The sequence below is a fragment of the Ceratotherium simum genome, chromosome 23, assembly GCF_057802395.1.
Source record: "Ceratotherium simum simum isolate JZ-2026a chromosome 23, ASM5780239v1, whole genome shotgun sequence".
NCBI lineage: Eukaryota > Metazoa > Chordata > Mammalia > Perissodactyla > Rhinocerotidae > Ceratotherium > Ceratotherium simum.
In genome coordinates, this window is record NC_141922.1 from 16,734,898 (window position 1) to 16,755,008 (window position 20,111).

Sequence of the window (20,111 nt, forward strand, 5' to 3'; positions counted from 1 at the left end):
CTGTACGTGAATTGCTTTTTCTTTCAGGGGAAGAAGGAGGAAACAGTACCTGTGTAATGGGGCAGATGAAGTTGGTCTGACTTTGGGTCACAATCATGTCTTCATCAACTCCTTCTGTTCCATCAGCTTCTCTGTCTGCTTGAAGACCATCTAGAGGAAAAAAGGGAAGCTGTTGAGTCTCCTTGGTCTAACATGATGCCAGGGACAGGAAGGAATGGAAGGAAGGAGGCTAACAGCTTCTCAGAGTCTATCTGGTGTTAGCCCCTGTGCTGAGCATTTGGATGCATTTTAAGTCTTCTGCTCTTAAAAGAATCCTGCAGGGTAGGTAGGATTCTGCCCATTTCTGAGAAGAAAACAGACTAGGAACAGTAAAACAGCCTTTTCAAAGTTACAGAGAATTAATTTGTGAGGGAGTACTGTCCAGTAATCAAGAGTGTGGCTTTGAGGTCAGAAGGACCTGGTAATCTCTTTCTCTTCCAGCTGTGAGACCTCAGGCTAGCAAGGTCTTTTTTTAAAGCCTCTACTTTGTAGTTTTGTTGCCAAGACTAAAAGAGATGAAGAATGTAGTGTGTTTTGCACAGCTCCTGGCACAAGGAAAATTCAATAAATGGTAATTACTGTGAGGTCATACAGGGGTTCTCAAACTTTTCGGTCTTAAAATACTTTTATATTTTATAGATAGTATTTAGGACCCCCAATGAACTTTTTAAATGTAAGTTATACTTATCAATATTTTCCATATTGGATATTAAGACTAAGAAATGTAAGAAATATGTATTTATTATAAAATAACAACCCCATTACATGTTAACATAAAGTGATTATATTTTCCATACAAAAAAACAAAGTTAGAGATCAGAGTGGCATTGCTTTACATTTTCTTTAATATCTTTAATGTTTGGCTTAATAGACAACAGTTGGATTTTGATATCTGTGTATGCACCCAGTTTGTCGTGACATCATGTATGTAGCCCCTGGAAAAATTCACTTACCGAAAGAAAGAGGGTGAAAAAGGCAAATGACATCTTAGTATTATTATGAAGATCGTTTTGACCTCATGGGTACCCTGACAGGCTCTCAGAGAACCCTAGGGGTCCCTGGCCCACACTTTGAGAACTGCTGAGTGAATGAGTGGTAGGGCTGGCTTTACACGTAGCTCATTTGATTGTGAAATCTATGTTCTTGTCTTTACACCGCACTTGCCCCTCACTGAGGGAAAACAGATGCCAGACGACTTTTGAATGGGATAGTAAGAGAGAGGATCTTATCTGAAAGCCTTTCTTTCTGGAGAAGGGAGACTTGCCATTTTGCACAAACATTAAACATCAGTAGCTTTTTAGATACAACTGTTGATGGTGCAGTCCTTCCTCCTTCCTTCCCCCTCCCTTTCCCATCCTTATTCTCTTCCTTCTTTCATTTGGGCAAAATAAAACAGATATGAAAATTGCTCTGCTTTTAATATGTGAGGGAAGCCCTTGTCTCAGGTTCAGATGGTTCTGTGCATCCTTCAGTTCCTAGAAGTGATGGCCCTGCACTTCTGCCCTGGCCAGGTGGGGCGTCTGTCTGGAAAGGCATTAGTTGGGGCAGGGAAAGGGCCTCCGAGGGCTTGTTCAAGGTCACTCAGTGAACTAATTGCTGGAACCCAGGGATTCTGCCCCTAATTACGCTGCTGTTTGTAGGACTTTCACCTTCTTTTAGCTGATTAGTGCTATTTGTATGTCAGCTTGTTGTATTTTCTTAGAGAAATGTCCCCCAAACCAGCTCTCATTCCTTGAAGAAGGCAAGAGCAAAGACCTCAGAGCTTAGGACTTCCCAGGCAGAGTATTTTTAACCATTGGCCATTAAGATACAGTGCCTGGGGCCTTCCAGCATTTTAAGGGCCTATAAAAATGTCTGAGACCTTGAAAACCATTTATTGGCTTCAAAACAAGACAACTACAAAATTGAAATTAATAAAATGCTAAAGGTCTACAAAACATAACCTTAGGTTAACTTCCCTACTTATGGTTTGTTAATCAAAAATATTTCATTTGGAAGTAATATATAGGCTAAATTTAGGTTGTTTTCAAACTTAATAATTCCCAAGTATGCTAAGATAATTGCTCAGAAATTAATAGCCAATTATAAGTTAAATCACTTACTTATAGCCAACCGATTTCCAAAGCAAAATTGTAAGAATAGTTTCTAAAAATTTTGTCAGCAGTAAAATTATATTTGATGTGGAGGTTGCCATATTTTAGTGTGCTTGCTACAGTGTGGGTGGGGCCTCTGCAATAATATTCCTCAGACCCATGAAGTGTTTCTGTGCTTCCTGAGACCTGTCTTTGGCACTCACAGTGCAAGAGCTGGACTCCTAAGAGGCCTTTTATCAACACAATGATTCCTCATGATGGCTCAGGGAAGTTGGACGGGCAAGGAGAAAAGTCAAGAAGCAGAGTGGGGACTGGTCTGTCTCTTTGATTCACTTTTCAAAGCCTCCTCTTATGGGCTGCTGCCACCCATTTCTGGTTCTGTGTTTGACAGTCAAAATAAAAGTCTCTCTTTGTCCATTTCTTACAGGGCTTATTCTGAACGCTGGCAGATTTCTGACTGCGTATGCTATACTGGAATTCACCGGAAAATCTGTTAGGTGAATAACAGAGTTCAGCTGATGTGAAAGGCTGTGGGTTTGTTTTTTATTTTCTATTTTTAAATTTCAAAAGGTAGAGGAAGCAAGAAAGCACAACTCAAATGCAATGCCAACCACTAGAGAAGGTTGAGGGGGGAACTCAGAACCCGTAGGTGGTTATCAACATCAGCAATCACGAAAGGAGAAGGTAACCAAAGTCAGACTGAGGAAGAATGCCAAGAGTGAGTAAGAGCCCCCGGACCAAGAGCCTACAAAGAGAAAGAGCCTCAACAGTTAATCTTCTCTTGAGAGAGAACATTTCCTTACTCTAAATCTATATTTATAGAAAGTGATATTACATTGGGATTCCATAATGAGCTAACAAAAGGTCACATCTGGCAATAAATATCACTTACACTAACTTAGTTGACCTAAAGAGAAAACTTTTTTGATAAGCTTGATAGAAGGAGAATTGGAGAGAAAAATAAAGATCATTTATGAGAATTGCAGAAGTTTTAAAACTGAAGTTATCTACCCTAATTCTCTCCTTTACCTGAGAAAATTGAGATCCAAAGACATTATAGGTTTTGTCCAAAGTCATGCAGGGATTCAGTAAACCAATGTATGGCTCTATTTTCTTGGTCTAGTGAATCTGAACACTAAAACCAGTGTACCAGTTCTGGCAGCCCTCCCCCACATTCTCCCAGATTATTATTTTATTAATAATAACACCTCAAGTTTACTGAATGTTGCATAGCATCTACTGTATTAAGCACTTTATATACATTATTTCCTCACAAAATACCCATGAGGAACAACTCTATTGTTATTCCCATTGTACAGAGAAGAAAACTTAAGCCCCCACATATTTTTAAGGCAAAAGTAGAAAATGTCAGCATTATAATAAATAAGCAGATTAAATCAGTTTAAATTGTTAGTAAAGAGATCACAGAAATTTTCTACTATCAAGAGAAAATTTATAAAGAGAAAAATTATTATTATAAAGAGAAAAATTATAAAGAGAAAATTAGTCATATTGTTTTCCATATACATATACAAGGTATGTTGTTAGAAGTACACATCAGCTGTCAACTTCCGGTTCGATGGGCAGATCTCAGATCCACATCTTACATCCATGCCTGGGCCCAGGGCCCCCAGGTGATGTGCTGAGGAGGAAAGCCTGGGCAGGAACTAACATGTACAGAGCACGGGGGGAGAGTGGTGGTGAGATGGGTGAAGGGGGTCAAAAGGTACAAACTTCCAGTTATAAAATAAATAAGTCGTGGGGATGTACACTATGGTGACTATAGTTAATAATAATATCTTGCATATTTGAAAGTTGCTAAGAGAAAATATTTGTAACTGTGTGGTGATGGATTTAACCAGACTTCTTGTGGTGATGGTTTCGCAATATATACAAACATTGAATTACATTGTACACCTGAAACTAACATAATGTTATATGTCAATTATATCTCAATAAAAAATTAAAAAAAACATTTACAGAGCACTCCCAAGGGGTGTAACAGAGTATGAGCTAGTAACTTGAATGTGATTTTTTCTATCATAAATTGAACACCAAAAGGAAGGAGAGATCCTGGAAATGACTGAAACAGTCATTAAGTGAATAATCAAGAATTTCCAAAAGTCTACGAATATTCCCCAGTGATGTAAAGTTAGGGTGGTAGTGAGGGCATTTATACATGGGCCTTTACTACCCCCCTAGCTTTAGGTTCACGGTTAGTCAGTCGTGACTGTCAATGAAGAGCTAATAGCTCTGCCTTCATTCTTCCTCACCTCAGTCATCTCATCTACCTAGTGGCTCAAGCCAAAGCTTTGGAATCATTCTTCATTATTCTTTTTCCTTCATTCCTCATAATCCAAACCACCACTGGCAAGTTCTGTTGACTGGGTCTAAACTATATTCCAAATCTAGCCCCTTCTCTCTTTTTCTCCTACATCTTAGCCCAAACCACTATGGCCCCCTGCCCTGACCCCTGCAGCAGCCTCCTAACTAGAATCTGTGCTTCGACAAGGGCCACACCCCTCCCATGCACGCTTCTTACAGTGGCCTACACAGCCAACCTCTCTGACCACTCTCCCTCTCACCCACCATGCTGGGGTCACACTGATCTTTTCTCTCTTTCTGGAACATGCCAAGCTCTTTCTCATCATTGGGCCTTTATGCTAACCTGCCCGGAATGTTCTTCCTCCTGATCTTTGCTTGTCCTCCTCCTTCTTGTCATTTTAAAATGTCAGTTTAAATGTTATCTCTTTGGAGAAGGCTTCTCTGATGTCCCAAGCTGAAGAAGACACCTGGGTTTCCTCTATCACATTACTCTGTTGTGACTCTGCATGGCACGTATTTGTAAGTGCTATTTTCTCCTTTCTCTCCCTCCCTTCTCCCCAGCCCCCTCCCTTGTTCTCTTCCAGGAAAGCAGGGACTTCAATGCCGTGTTCACTGATGTTTCCTAGAGTCTCAAATGTCCCTGGCATGAAATAGTAGGTGTTCAAGAAACATCTGATCAGTGAAGTGCTTCACCAAACAAGGCAGAAGTAGGCATATTTTTCATAAGGATATACTTAACATTTAACAGACGTGGCAACACAAACACACACACACACCCTCATACAATGATGATTTTGTAGGTTTTAGGCAAATAACAGAGAGGACTTCACTCTAGCTTGGGGTACAGCCTTCGATGCTGAATTACATGTCAAAGGCAGGAAGTAAATATAAGTTTTACAATTACAGTAGGCCGTGTGGTAATTACAAAGGAGAATCCAGACATGGTCTTGTGGTCAGAAAATACATTTGGGTCTGGCCACACACAGCCCTAGTATTAGTCACTTGTCTGTCTTCAGGCATCCCAAATTTGGCTACCAGTTAGATAGTTTTATGCCAGCTGGGAATAAAAGTTGATTGCTATGTGCTTTTTCAATTAAGTCCAAACATTTTTCTAAAAGCACTTTTCTCTTGACAGTTAGGAGCATATGAAGAAAATACTTAACAAATTCTTGTTGCCTGCTTGAAATACTTACTGGACTGTCTAGATTATTTTACTTGCACTATTCTAGGACAGCATATTTGGAGAGGTTCAGCTGGTACACACAAGATTTTGGGGCCTCCCTAATGTGCAAAAGATCACTGATTCCAAGTTTGAAACTCTGTAGTTATAGTGTGTGTGCATATGTGTCTCTGCCAACACGTGACTTGTTTTTCCTACCCAGTAACCTTCAGCTGAGGCTACTAGTCACCCCACCTGTGAACTCAGACATATCTTACACTTTAAGTGGAAAAAGAAGTACGTCTGCAGGCTCAGTCCCTTTGTCTTGGAATTAAGAGCAGTGTGTGTGTGTGTGTGTGTGTGTGTGTGTGTGTGTGTGTGTGTTTTGTTGCTTTGAGGTCCACTCTATGGTACTGTTTGTTGGCTGTCTAGCTTTCTATCTCAGTTTCTTCCTGGGACTGGTGGTCTGTCCTGAATGCTAGCTGTTTGGTTGGGCCAAGTTGCCACTGAGGGAACTGAATCCTAGTTTTCAATACTCTCTGGCATTGGCTAAGACTCTTCTGTGTGTGAACAGCGTTTGCAGAATTAAGATGCAGATCGTGTCCAGATAGGGCCTACAGAATTAAAGATTTCCTAGATTTTATAACCTTCACAGGGTGGCAAAATTCAACAAACACGTTTTCAACAAAATTATTCAACAAACATAGATTGAGTTAATACAGTTCAATCAGAACACTGGCTAGAACATAATAAGGATCCAATAAATGTTATTTATCATATATATATTTTTTTATTATAATCAACATTATGTACTTACATAACTGTAAATTGTTACTGCTATTATTATTTTTAGCACTACTGTGTGCCAGGAACTATGCAAACAACCCTTGCCCTCAGGGAGCTCAGTCACATAAGGCAGATGTATATGATGTAGAGCATAAATACGATACTGTGGAAAGAAGCTCCCAGAAGAGAACAGGGTCAGCCTCTCCAAGGAGCTGGTATCTGATCTGTGTCAAGGAGGAGGATTTTCTAACCTACATTTTCTGATACAACTCTGCTGCCCCCTTAAACGTGAATATTTCATTCACAGCCACCTCAGGTCAACATTCTGATCAATGGTCCTCCTTCTTCTACACTCATCTCAGATTCTATGTAGTCAGAGAAGCTATCTCTACCCAGTCCAACTCAATCCAACCCAATGCGATCCAACTCAATCCAGTCCGGTCCAGTCTAGTCCAGTCCAGCCCAACCCAATCCCTACAGCCAATCTCCCTTCTTTGAAATTCCATAACACCTGCTGGTTACACTATACTCTTTTAGCTTAAACTTCCTCATTATTCAGTTGTCTCATGTGCATGGAAATTCTGTACCAGGTAGACTGAAAGCTCCTTGAGCACAAAGCACTGTGTGTTCAAGTCAAGCCAACTTAACTCAAGTTGCATTTATGGAACACTTAACTGCTCTGTGCCAAACACTACACAAATGCCTGGTGTAGATACAGAGAGGACTAAGATCGGGCCAGGTAAGAGAGACGGATACAAATACATTCTGTGCAGTGAGTGAAATAACATATGTGTTTTGTACAAAGTACAAAAGTAACCTAGAGGATCTCCGAAGCGGGGGTGGAGAAATCAAGGTGAACCTCTTGGAGAAAGTGATGACTAAGCCGGGCTCTCCAGGGAGGTGTGATAAGAAGAGGGAAGGACATTCAGGTAGTGAGGATTATAGTATTTAGGAACATGGGCTCTGGAAACAGCCTGCCTGGGTTTGAATCCTGGTCCCATGAGTTTATTAGCAGGGTGCTCTTGGGCAAGTTACTTTACCTTTCTTTGCCTCAATTTTCTCAGCTGTAAAATGGAGCTAATAATTGTACCTCCTTCATAGAGCTGTATGAGGATTAAATGAGTTACTGTATGAAAAATTCTTAGAATGGTGCCTAGCAAATAGCAAGTGATTAATGAAAATTGTTATGATTATTAATATTATTACTCAGAATTCCCACAGAGCTAGCATATAGCGGGCACCTGCAATATACATGCTCAATTATATAAAAATGATGTGTTATGGAAGCACCCAAAGAGAAACCACAAGATAGCCGACACGACCCAGGGTTCTACACGGGATGAGCCCTTCCCTGCCCCAGGGCAGAGTGAGGCGTAAATTAGCCCCGTTGTAGCTAGCTGATACAGCACTCTCAACATCTCTAATTTGCTGTTCGCTTTCCCTTCTTCGGCTCTTTTGACACATTCCTCTGAATATCTTGAAAGTAAACTGAATGAAGAGTTTCAGATTATTTCTTCCAAAACGAGCTGACATTTTATTAAGATGTACCCTTCCACATTATCATGCACTTGTTCATTTATCTACTGTCATTTTAGACAAGTCCTTTGTCCTCAGCTGACATCATGTATTAATTTGTGTCTACTTAATACTGTCAAAATGTCATATGTCAAAACATGAGGGTTTTAAAATAATCAAAACCCAGTGCATTCTACTGGTGGGACAAAAAACCATCAGCTGAGATCTGGTCATGATACAATACATAATATCCATTTCAAGCCAATAAATATTGAAAATATCCCCTAACTCAGTACTTGTATTTAATACTTCTTATAAGAGAAGGTTTAATGACCATCTGAAGGTTACCAAGCAAAAGTAGGAAATCTAATGCACACATTCTATTTCTTTGTTCTGCACAATCAACTAGAAATCCAATGATAGGAAAACTATGATTAGCCAGCACTGAGAGGGTCTACAACTCTCAATTATTTAGATCCACAGTAAAGTATGAAGCATACAAAGATCAGAAGATGAAAAATCTCACTTGGGCTCATTTTATGTTTTCTTACTTTAGAGGGTTGTAAATACCACCCATCCAGGTACCCAAGACAATACATGTAACTCTTTCCTATACCCAATCTCTATCTTTAAACTATCTTGACTCTGTCTCCTCCTCTTCATTCTCACCACTGCTGTGCTGATTCAAGTACCCAGCATTTCCTATTTAGAATATTGCAAAAAGTTCTTTTTTCATCTCTCTGCCTTAGTCTCTCCCCAGTCTATTCTTTCTACTCCAGTGAGTCATCTTTCTAAAACCACGGCCTCCTAAGCGTGACAAGGCTTTTTGTTAGTTGGCCTAGAGCATCTTCATCTCCTACTGCTACCTACCTCAATCCCATCTCCCATCTCCATTCCAAACTAATGACAATTCACCTACACTGTCATGCTATTCTGCTCCCTTCACTTAGCAATCTCTGACTACCCTTCAAGACTCAATCCAAATATTTCCTGTGTGATGTCCCAAAGCAGAGGTGATTCCTCCTTCAGCCTCCAGAGTATCTTTTGTACACGCTGTAATCATATGTTTACTTCTCTATCTTCCCTACCAGACTGTGAATTCCTTAAGGGAAGGAACTGTCTTATTTATCTTCATATTCTCAGTGAGCCAGGCAAAGTACAGGAACTAAATAAATGTCCATTGAATGAATGCTTCTGAAACAAGAGGATGCTTTGAATATTGTTATATATAAATTGACCGTGATAGTAGATGAAGCAGTGGAGAAGACTGTTTTGAAGGCAAATATTTTAAATGAAGACAACTTGGTCCTTGATCTAATTACTAATTTTCTAGAAAGGGAGCCATATTACACGGCCTCAGTCATATCACTTTGCATTCTCTGTTCCACTTCTGTGCAAAAGCAAATTACCAAAAAGCAAAATGACAGAGGTCCTATTCCAAGAAATAAATGATTCCACATGATGTCTTTAGATCATTTCTGATTCTATTCCCTTGCGCCAAACCATCTATGTCCACAGGAGAGGATAATAATAATCAGTTATCAAAAATGTGTGAATTATTTTAAGTTTGTTAAGTTTACCCAGGGAGGGCAGAATGTATACGTAGTGATATTCAAGTACAGGAGTTTTTATAACAGAGAAACATTGGGGAAATCTATATATCCAACAGCCTGAGAATTTAGGTGAACTGTGGCATTATCACTCACAAAATCTGATAGTTATTGAAAATAATCTTTTTTTAAATTAATTAATTAATTATCTTTTTCCCCCAAAGCCCCAGTAGATAGTTGTATGTCATAGCTGCACATCCTTCTAGTTGCTGTATGTGGGACGTGGCCTCAGCATGGTGGGAGAAGTGGTGTGTCAGTGCGCGCCTGGGATCCGAACCTGGGCTGCCAGCAGCAGAGTGCGTGCACTTAACCGCTAAGCCACGGGGCTGACCCGAAAATAATCTTTAACATCAGAACATCCTTATGTTATAACACGAGGTGAAGAAAATGAAATTAAAACTGTATATGTAGTATGACACCTTAATAAACAGCATATAGAAAAAAGACTGAAAGAAAATATGATAAAATATTGCAGTCTATCATGTCCATATAACTACTCTATAGTGAACTGGTGGTAGAGGAATCAAGGAAAATTTCTAAGATTTTTGAAGAATAATTATTCAGCTTGCACTTTTTATATCTAGTAGTCTTCATGAGACCAAGTAATATTTATGAAGTAATGAGGACGGATGGCAATGGGAATGGATGGATTTGTTTATCCAATTTGTCAAACTGAAACAAATTATGAAATCAAGTCCAAAGATCATAATATTAAAAAAAAGGAACTTTACAATTTATAATTGCTCAACTTTAAACTGCAACGTTTCAATTTTGAATAAGACAAGGGGCTATGACACCACTTCAATCCCTGATATTGTCAGATGTATTATCTGAATGACGGCTGTAACATTTCAAACTTATCTGCTCCCTTACAAAGTAATATGTCACAGTTCAATTTATATAATATCTTCTCTTCCATCTCCTCTAATTTCGGAGCTCTAGATAAAATAATAATGAAATACCTGCAGAATGCAAGACTTTAATAACAGAATAAAGCTAGCCTTAACATCACACTTTCTTTTGTAAAGCTTCTCAGAACAAATGATAAATTTTAATCCTCAAAGGATAAAAGGTAAAAACCCCCTGAGGATGTCCATTTTGGGACAAAGCGCAGTGAAGAGGGAAGTATTTGCGTTACTAAGTGAGGGCAGACAGTGGGAGAGCCAGTCACGGTATTTGTCAGCACTCACTGCTGTCCTGAGCTTGTAATGACCAATGCACATTCCCTCCCACAGACCCCGAGCTGTAATCAAATATGTTACTCCATAGGATTTACTCAGCATGGTAATTACAAAATGTCACAGAATCTTGGTATTGCCCAAATATGCTTATTTTTCCTTTTTACATGTATTTCATAAAGAGTATCAAGATTTGTTTTTGATCCACTTAAAAATTCTTCTTTACAGCGGTGCAATGTAGTCACATTAAAACAGAAAGAAAGAAAGAAAGAACAGTCCCTAAAGTGCATTTAATATGGAAGAAATTAAAAAAGGTCAGAGCCTGAGGGTCCAAATTTAGTGAGGCTTAACAATCCTGTCAGCAACAATGTCAGTGAAGCCACCCAAAACGTAGCTCAGCTCCCCAGCCTGCAAAGTGCTCAGAACCAGTCAGGGCAGGGCTCCCCGAACTTCCCAGAGTAATGAATCCACAGGGGCTCTGGTCAGCCTTGACATCTGTTTCCAGTTTTCAGGGTCTTGTCTAAGTCAGCTTAACAGAAAACATACCAAAAAACCCCTGCCAACTGGAAGGAAGAAGTAAAACGAGAGAGAGAGAGGGAGAGGGAGGGGGTGGGGGAGAGAGAGAGGGAGAAAGAGAGAGGAAGGAGGAGGAAGGGGGGGGAGAGGGAGAGAAAGAAGGAAGCAGGGAAGGAGCTAAGGGATGTGGGAGATCTTCAATACCATAGAGCCCAAGGAAAGGCACCCCCGATTATCTCCCCTAGAACCAAGGTCTTGTCCCTAAGCCTTCCTTCCTCTCCCCCGCCCCCTTCCTCCTCTACTTTCCACCCTCTTTAAAACCTTCCCCACATGCAAAGGAAGACACATGACTTCAAAATCAGGATCAGCTTAGGACACAGCTCTTGTGAATGTGTACAATAGATCTGAGTCACTTGTTCATTTTGTAAACATGAAGAAATCACACTTCTAAAACTTCCTCCTTCACAACATTCACAGCACTAGACTATATGCTTAGCATGGAACATTCACTCTTTTCCTTATCCACACCCAAAGATGACAAGAGGACGGATTTTCTTTCTCGTTGAAAGTTCACATATTCCAGGGCAGGTGACAATTAAGAGGGAGCACGATCGGGAGGCAGAAGTGGGATTGACAGTGGCTATGATGTCTACAAGCCTAGACTGGGCCACACAGAAGGGTGGATAACTGAGGAGGAGCTCAGGAGAGCATTTTACCAAGGCCACTGCTTTCCTCTGGGAAATCTTCCCACTCAGGGGTCCTCCCCACTCCCATCCCAGGCATTTAACTCATCATCAGTAATTATCTGTTTATGCCACTGTCTCCTCCACTCGCCTGCAAGCACTCAACGGCAGGACCACTTTTGTTCATCTCTACACCCCTAGTGCATGGCACATGGTAGGGGCTCAGTGTCAGTACATGGAATCTAATCTTAAGGGATCCTCGGTGGCTTAAAAATTGTTCTGTTCACTCCCTAGCTCTTCTGCAGGAAAGGAGTTCTTCACAAGACCCAGAGAAGAGGTCTGCAAGGCATGGACTTCAGGAGGGTGGTCGAGTCTAGACCTAGGTACCACCTGGCTCTACCATAAATTGGAGGATAGGTGTTAAATTTCCTGCAAGCTATCACTCTTTCTTCCTGTCTATTTCATTAGGATATGGTGAAGATGAGATAAAATGTTTTGCCCCCATTAGAGGAAAAAACCTAATAAACATATCAAGGCAGTAATAAAAACATCATGAGTAAGGAGAACCCTGGAGACAGTTTCTGAAAGGGCAAAGCAGGGTGACTGGTTGATCTTGTTTTTCGTTTTCAAAGCCCATGGGGGTCCATGTCTCAGCTCTCCAGTGTACAGTCTACAGACATTCATAAGCTCCAGAAGACGGCCTTAACGTACGTGAAAGAACAGACTGGTAAGGAGGGACCAAGTAAGGAAGGAGAGAAAGAGAGAAGAAAAAAGCCTCTCAGAACTTGCTTTACAAACTCTATAGAAAAATAAGAAGATCTCAGATAACTACCTTTCTGAGCTTATAACGAGAATGACACCGTTGGGGTATAGCCATAATCTCCAGCCTAGAGCGTGGATCAAATCTAGACCAGGTGGTAAGTAGGGAGATGGCACCAAATAATGAGCACACATCCTCCCACGTCGAGAAGGACAAGGCTGTACTACAGCTCCCCAGTCTCTCTGACTACAATTCTCTTCCTTCGCTAAAAATTCTCTTTAGACAAAAGGAAAGCATGGTGAGGCAACTGGTTAGGCGATTGGGGAAGCCTCTGTCTCACTCTGAGGCCCTCAACCACAAGCCCCGAGGGAATAGTGAGCAGGGAATTCAGGAGCGAATAAAGGAGGCAGGCTAAAAATACACGAAAGGAGAACATCAAGGAGGTAGAGAAATTATGTGGGGAAGGTAATTAGCACACTAATTATAGGGGGTCATAATTAGGACCAATGGAATGAAATTAAGAAAAGGAAAATTTTAACCGTCAGGAAAAATTTTGTTGGGCCCGCTGCGAGGGAGAGATGAGTTTCGCATAATCTTCACACAGAATGAAGGCCATTCATCTTAACAGAGTTGGTTCAAAATGAGCTAGAAATTATTTAAAGGGGATTTTATTTTTGTTACCCAAAGTAGACTAGGTTACTTGATGACACACAGAGGCCTTTTGTATCTAATTTTATCATTCTGTTCTCTATTCTAAATTAAATTATAAAACAGCTAATGATAAAAGAGCCTATGACTATTTCATTCCAAAAATATGATTCAGTATCTAAGATCAAAACCAGCAAAGTGAGAACAAGTAAAAAGAATGAAATATAGTCAAACGTGCTTCAGTTTACAACAGATTTATAGATGAGAGCCAACCAAACAGGAATGCTAAAAATAGGACTTGCTTTTCAGAACTAAGTCAGTTACTTTATTTTTCAGAATTAATACAAAGATGGCAATTAAACTTAATTAATCATTGTCAGTCAACAGTAAAGAGCATTAGCTTCAAATTTTAACCTAGTTTCATAATGACTGTCTAGTAGCATTTTCACAGCTGTTGGATAATTGAAACTTGTAGCCCTAAGTATCGTTAAACTTCATGTTGTATTAAAAGACTACAGTGCTGGAGGCTTATGGTTTCCTAGGATCAGGAATAAAATTAAAAAAAAATTTTTTCTCTTCCTTATTTAAGAGCCCAAGGTATGATTCAGGCAACTTTCATTTAGTGAATGTCTGCTGACAACCACTGTTTCCTAGGCATAGAGGATGCAAGGCCCAGAGGCTGAAATAGACAAGTATACCCATGACTACAGCCTAGCGTGCTGAGCATCAGGGTAGACATGAGTTTAGGGGCCATGGGAGCTCACAAGGAGGCTTCTAAGCATGACTGCAGGAGGGACAGTGACACTGGGAGGAATCTTGAAGGAAAAGGAGGTAAGATGAGCAAAGGCAAAAATGTGAGAGAAAGCATGCTGGCCACTCCATCCTTCTCAGCAGAGGGCTTTAAGAGCAGCAACTTCAATGATATGTACAAATAGCCAATTACGTACATTACAATAAATTAAGCAATAAAAGCATTTTAAAGTCAGGTTTTCTGATATTACTTGATATTTTCCCAGTACCATTATTATTTAAGTGCCTCCTAAAATGTAAGCGACACAGGAGCTTGTCTGCTTGCTTCCTTTTCCACCCACCCACCCACCCACACCATTCACTGAGGGTCTGTCATGCTTGATGGATTCTGTGCACACCAAGTTCAGTAAGGCAGAGCAGAGCCCCCACCGGAAGGACTCACTGTCTAGTGCTGGCACCGAAAGCGCCATTAAAATACAGTGGGATAAGTTCTATGAGCTTTAGCAGTGGACTCCAGAGGAGAAAGGCCGTTCCAAGCAGCGTGGGGAGCTCCTGCTAGGCCCACAGGCAAGAGCGACCCAGATGCACTTGGAGAACTCTAAGTGTTTGGCTCAGGGATGCTGGTGGGGGAGGGAGCTGGCAGTGGACGGGACACAAGGCAGAACTGGATGACACCAGATACCGCTAAGCAGTGACCCTTCCATAGCAGCAAGGTTTCAGGGCACTGGTTAAAATTTATCCTCTCCATATGTGAATTATAAACATATAACATTTTTGAAAAGATTTCTCAGGATAAGTCATATCTTGTGATGAGGCATTCTGCGCTCTCCCCACTTGTCTGCTCATCGTTGCCCTTCATGTTAACTGTGCATTCATGGCTAGAGCTATAAATAAGTTTTCAGAGACTCCTTTAAAAACCTTTGGTCTGATTTCAGATCCTAAGATGTCTTAAGCACTGTGATGGTCCGATTCACTTCTTATCAAAAAACCTTTTCCATAAACATTCAATTTCATCATACATACTATATTTATTACTCCTGTAGTAAATTTCACTTAAAATCCTACTACTGAAAACAGGCACTGTATTTTGAAAGGACAGACAGCCTGCAGGCAGATTTAAAAGTAAAGTTTACAACACTCAGGATTTCAAAATGCAGGCTTTCATCTTGTACAATGTTAACTATATAATTGCTAAAAGAAAAATCATTTCTTTTCTTCTCTGTATTGCTTCTGAGGTTCTGATGAAACGTTGGCTGCCATTGCTAATGAAATTCAGAAATGGACCACTGGTTTTTTACTCTGCTTGGGAATTTTGGTGCAATATATGTCTGCACACTGCTGTCAGAACAAGTAAGATGTGTTATTCCTAAGTGAAAAGGAACAGGGCTTTTCAAAAGAGAAGTGAGAAGACAATTCAAGCAAAGGCGACTTTCGGAAGAGTGGTAGGAAGAAACTTTTGTGTTCTGTTGATCTGATTATATGAGAAATATTTTCAAGAGCTTTCATCTAAAGGCAGTTTTTTTCCAACCAATTTTTAGAGTTGAAAAACACAGTGCCTTCAAGTCAACTGTTTGCCAGTCAGAAGAAAACAGTCCTTTGGTGGAAAGTGCACCGTAATGATGAAGTTCCCAGCTCTGCCACCAGTCAGCTATGTGACCTGGGAGTTGGAGCCACTTACACTTTCCTTCTTGACCTTGTTCTTTCTCCAACCCAAGAAAAAAGGGATGAGAATAGGAAGGAGGGTGGACTCTATAGTCTCAAAAACCCATTCCAGTTTGAAATCCTTTATCCTTAACAATCATTGAAATTTTACCCTGAGAAGAATCAGACTATCTTAAAAACAAACACGCAAAGAAACGTTTTCATGAATACTTAGGTACCCAACTCAAATGACTCCTCATGCTGATCTCAAGGCAAACTTGTTGTCTTCAAGAGTCAACCTATTTGCAAACCAAACTTGCACAACATCCTAATTTATGTTACAGAAATAAATGGCTCTTAGCAACCTAGCAAATAAAATTTGGATTTCAAGTGATGAAAACATGTTTCACTATGACCAATATTAAGTAAAAATTGAGCAATAGAGATGGTTACCCAAGTATAGCAGGTAGGTGCAATGTGGTTATTACTAACATTTTGAAAATTGTATTCAGGAAACCTTACAATCACAGCATTATTTTACAAGAGTCAATGGACAACAAAGAATAATTATGTTCAGACCTGTCATATATTTGGAGGGGGAGTAGGGTTGCAAGTTAGCAACAATAACAGAAATTAAATCAGTGGCTGGAATACTTTTTCCCAGTGGATGAAACAGACTTCCTACTGTGCCACAGATAGCTACCTACTTTTAAAGCAAAACATTCGCCCATTCTTTTCATACTTCAAGTTTACAAAAACTTCACACAGACTAACCCCATTTTTCCAAATTACAATTATTTTTTCAAAGACTTCTACCAATTAGTTGCAATTCATACAAACCCACAAGCTCACAAACATTAAGTAGCCCATCAGTTGTTGAAAAGGGCAAGAAGATCAGACCTGGGGATATTAGTGAACACAGATGGCAAAATCATGTATTAGTTGTTGGAGAGGATTCCCATAGCTTCCAGATGTCTTGCTGGTATGAATGACTATGTTGCCAACAGAATTATCAGTTTGAAAATGTGAAAACCACACACTGGAGCCAGTATTTTTCTTGTAACTATTATTTGAAGATGTACCCACCTGGAAGCCCAACCTATTCCTATGTAGACCAAAATGTGGCTTGCAAAGAATTTTCAGACAAGGAACTCGCATTCCCCAAAAGAGCTAGATGGATGCAGCTAATATTTAATCTTTCATGTTCCAGACAGTAAAATGTCACACAAGGCAAATCAAACTGTGAACCCGACCATGTGAGTTTCCCTGTGGTCAACTTCTCCCATTTTTACTCTGCAACCGTTTCACTCAACAAGACGACCAGCATCCTCATCAATTCTCAGAATCCATTCTGTTTCTCATCATCTTTTCATAGCTTCCAACTCTGCACATAACCAGCATCCCCCTTGCCCCCAGCCCAACTTCTGACTGAGGCAGTGTGGCAGTGTGGCAGGACCAAGGAATTCAGAGTCAGATCCAGGTGAATCCTGCCTCCCCTAGCTGTCTGATCTCAAGCAAGTCACCACCTCTCAGAGCCTCAGCTTCCTCATCTGTAAAATGGGACAACACTTACCTGGCAGGACTGTTGTGAGTATTTAACTAAGTACCTAATTTAATCTGAGTAATTGATTATTTAATGTACTCAGCACATAATAAAGCACTCAATAAGTCTTCCCTCCCTTTCCCTTCCCTTGGATTCCAGGACACTGGATATATTTGCTTTTGCCTTCTGCTTCAACTCAGTCTTTCATATCTTCTGCAAAACCCTTTCAATGATTCATTGCTACTGGCACTGGGGTCCTGCCAGGCTTAACTTTCCCTACTCTTCTCCCTCCATTACAAGCTGCTGTGTGATAACATATGGCCTCTCCTGGTTTGTCATTTTCCTAGTCCTGTCTATTCATTTTCTTGTTATAATGTCTCAGTACAGTGCCATATGCACACAGGGCCATAAATGTTGGTTTCAGAGGATCTATCTTACCCAATACCACTATATTATCTGTTTAGATGACACATCAACCTACCTATCCACTTTGAACTTTCCCCTTTGGTCGAGCAATGCCTGGTTCTCAATCTTAAACACTCTAAATCATCAGTAACTTTTATTATACATGACATATGCTTATCTTTCTTCTGTGATCCTTCCTCTTTTCATTCTCACTGGGTCACATCACTGTGTCAATGACCTGCCAAATAATCTCTAGTCATTTTCCACTTGTCCTTTGTTTTTCTTTTTCTTTTTTTTTACTGAGGCAGATTGGCCCTGAGCTAACATCTGTTGCCAATCTTCCTCTTTTTGCTGAGGAAGATTGGCCCTGAGCTAACATCTGTGCCCATCTTCCTCTATTTTGTATGTGGGACGCCACTACAGCATGGCTTGATGAGTGGCACGTAGGTCTGCGCCCGGGATCCGAACTGGCGAACCCTGGGCTGCCCAAGCGGAGCGCGCGAACTTAACCACTACACCACCAGGTTGGCCCCAAACCACTTGTACTTTCTTGAGCATAATTCAGACTACTGTAAGAGCTTATGTTGGTTTCCCCCCTGCCAATCCTGTACAATGTCCCCCCATTTTGCTCCTTTCTTTGTTTATAGACAAAAATGGAAAATTTTAGTTACCTCCTGGCTGGCTGTCTATAACTTTCCTTCCAGTATTCTCAGAGAGGCTGCATGGAAGGATAGAACATGGGCTTAAATATTGTCTCCCTCAGGACCTCTGTGTTTTTGAGCAAGTTACCCAATCTTCCTGAGTGGGTTTTCTCACCTGCAAATGGGAAAACAACACCTGTCTGAGGATAAAAACATTTTAGGTAAAATGCTAAACATGGGGCTTGGCACATGAGAGCTGTCAAGAAATGGGGGCAAAGATTTTTCTTAACTCTTCAGAGCTGCTTCCCACCACCCAGTCACTCCACCACAGTCCTGTTACTGGCAGTAATCCTGAGTGTTTGGCCCCCCTTTCAGGGTCCTACCACGACTTCCCTCTGCAGTACAAAACATGCCCAAGAACCTTACCCACTGCTTCAAAACTTCTTTCTAGGTGGCTTCAAGATGTTTCAGAATGCTTTTTGGCCCAATCCTTCTCGAACATTCTCTGCCCAACACCCCTATGCCATATCCCAAGTTCTAAAGGCCTCATCTCAAGATGTCCTTGAAGTGCTAACTCCCAACCCAAGCCTTTCCTGATTAAACATAATGGACACTGTTACATTCCAACCATTGGGAAAAACAATTCCACTTCAGCATGGGGAGGTGGGAAGAACACTGGTCGGATCAGGCCACCTGCTCCTAAGTTGCTACGTGACCTGGGCTGAAGCACTTCACTTCTCTAAGCCAGGAAGGGAGACTAGATGTCTCCAAGTTCCTTCTAGGCTGGAAGATTAGATTCTCTGAATCCAGTATACTTGGATCCCTGTCTTCTCTGCCTATCAGCGTTATTCTGTTGCTGTGTGAACAACCTCTAGGTCCCTTAGCCTTAGCGCCCCCATCTCAAGGGCAGAGACCATTATCTGGTTAACTCACTTGGCACAGCCTGGAGCGCTGTGCTACAGACAGGACTTCACACGTGCACGTAGATGACAATCATCAAAGCACCTCCAGTGAAGCACAGACAGCTGCCACTGGATGACTCAGACCTCTCGGCAAAATGGCTTAATTTAGCACCCTTTCAGTTGAGCACCCTTTCAAACTCTGAGTAAAGATCGAAGTGAACTGAACACACTTTAACTAATTTAACCTCACAATGGCCCTTTAGGGTCAGGAGTTTTTATCTCTATAACACAGATGAGAAAATACAGACACAGACAGCTTCATCTGCTTCTCCCGAGTCAACAGTGAACCCAGAGGCCTGGGGGAGTAGTGGAAAAAACCCTGGATGGACCAGGAGGGGGATCTGAGTTCCAGGCAGGCCTCCGCCATTAACCATGTGTGTGATCTTGGAGGAGGCACTTCTCGGGCCTTATTTTCCTCATCTGGAAAATGGCCTTGAGCAGTGTTTCCTAAGACTGGCAGGGCATCAGAACCACAAAGAAAATAATATTAGAAACAAATCTAGATTCCCAGGTCCACTCTTGGAGATTCTCATTCTGTAGGTCTGGAGTGGGACCCAGGACACTTTATTTTCTGTATGTGTTTCCCATATGGGAACAGAGGTCACTGGCAGTGATAAATGCCAACAATGCTGGATTCACAGCTTAGTGTTCCATTCACACAACTTTGCCTCTTCCAAGTTCCAAAACCCATTAGCTCATCTTATCCTTCTCCTTCTCTCTTGAGGAGAACTCAAACTGGACTATTTCCAAGCATATTGCTTGGTAGCTTACCACATTCATGAGAACCCAAAGAATTCTGAAATCCAAGGTTGGTTCATAAGACTCACAGGGTCAAGTAAAGAGGTAATCTTGTTCTG

General features: G+C 40.9%; 1 protein-coding gene across 1 annotated transcript in view; it reads right to left on the bottom strand.

The window, feature by feature from the left end:
* NSMCE2 (NSE2 SUMO ligase component of SMC5/6 complex) overlaps positions 1 to 20,111 on the bottom strand; it is a 228,221-nt gene that overhangs the window by 8,243 nt on the left and 199,867 nt on the right. The window contains exon 5 of the mRNA XM_004431073.3: positions 50 to 150. Within this exon, the coding sequence (XP_004431130.1) occupies positions 50 to 150 (101 nt within the window). The remainder of the gene's footprint in view (positions 1 to 49; positions 151 to 20,111) is intronic.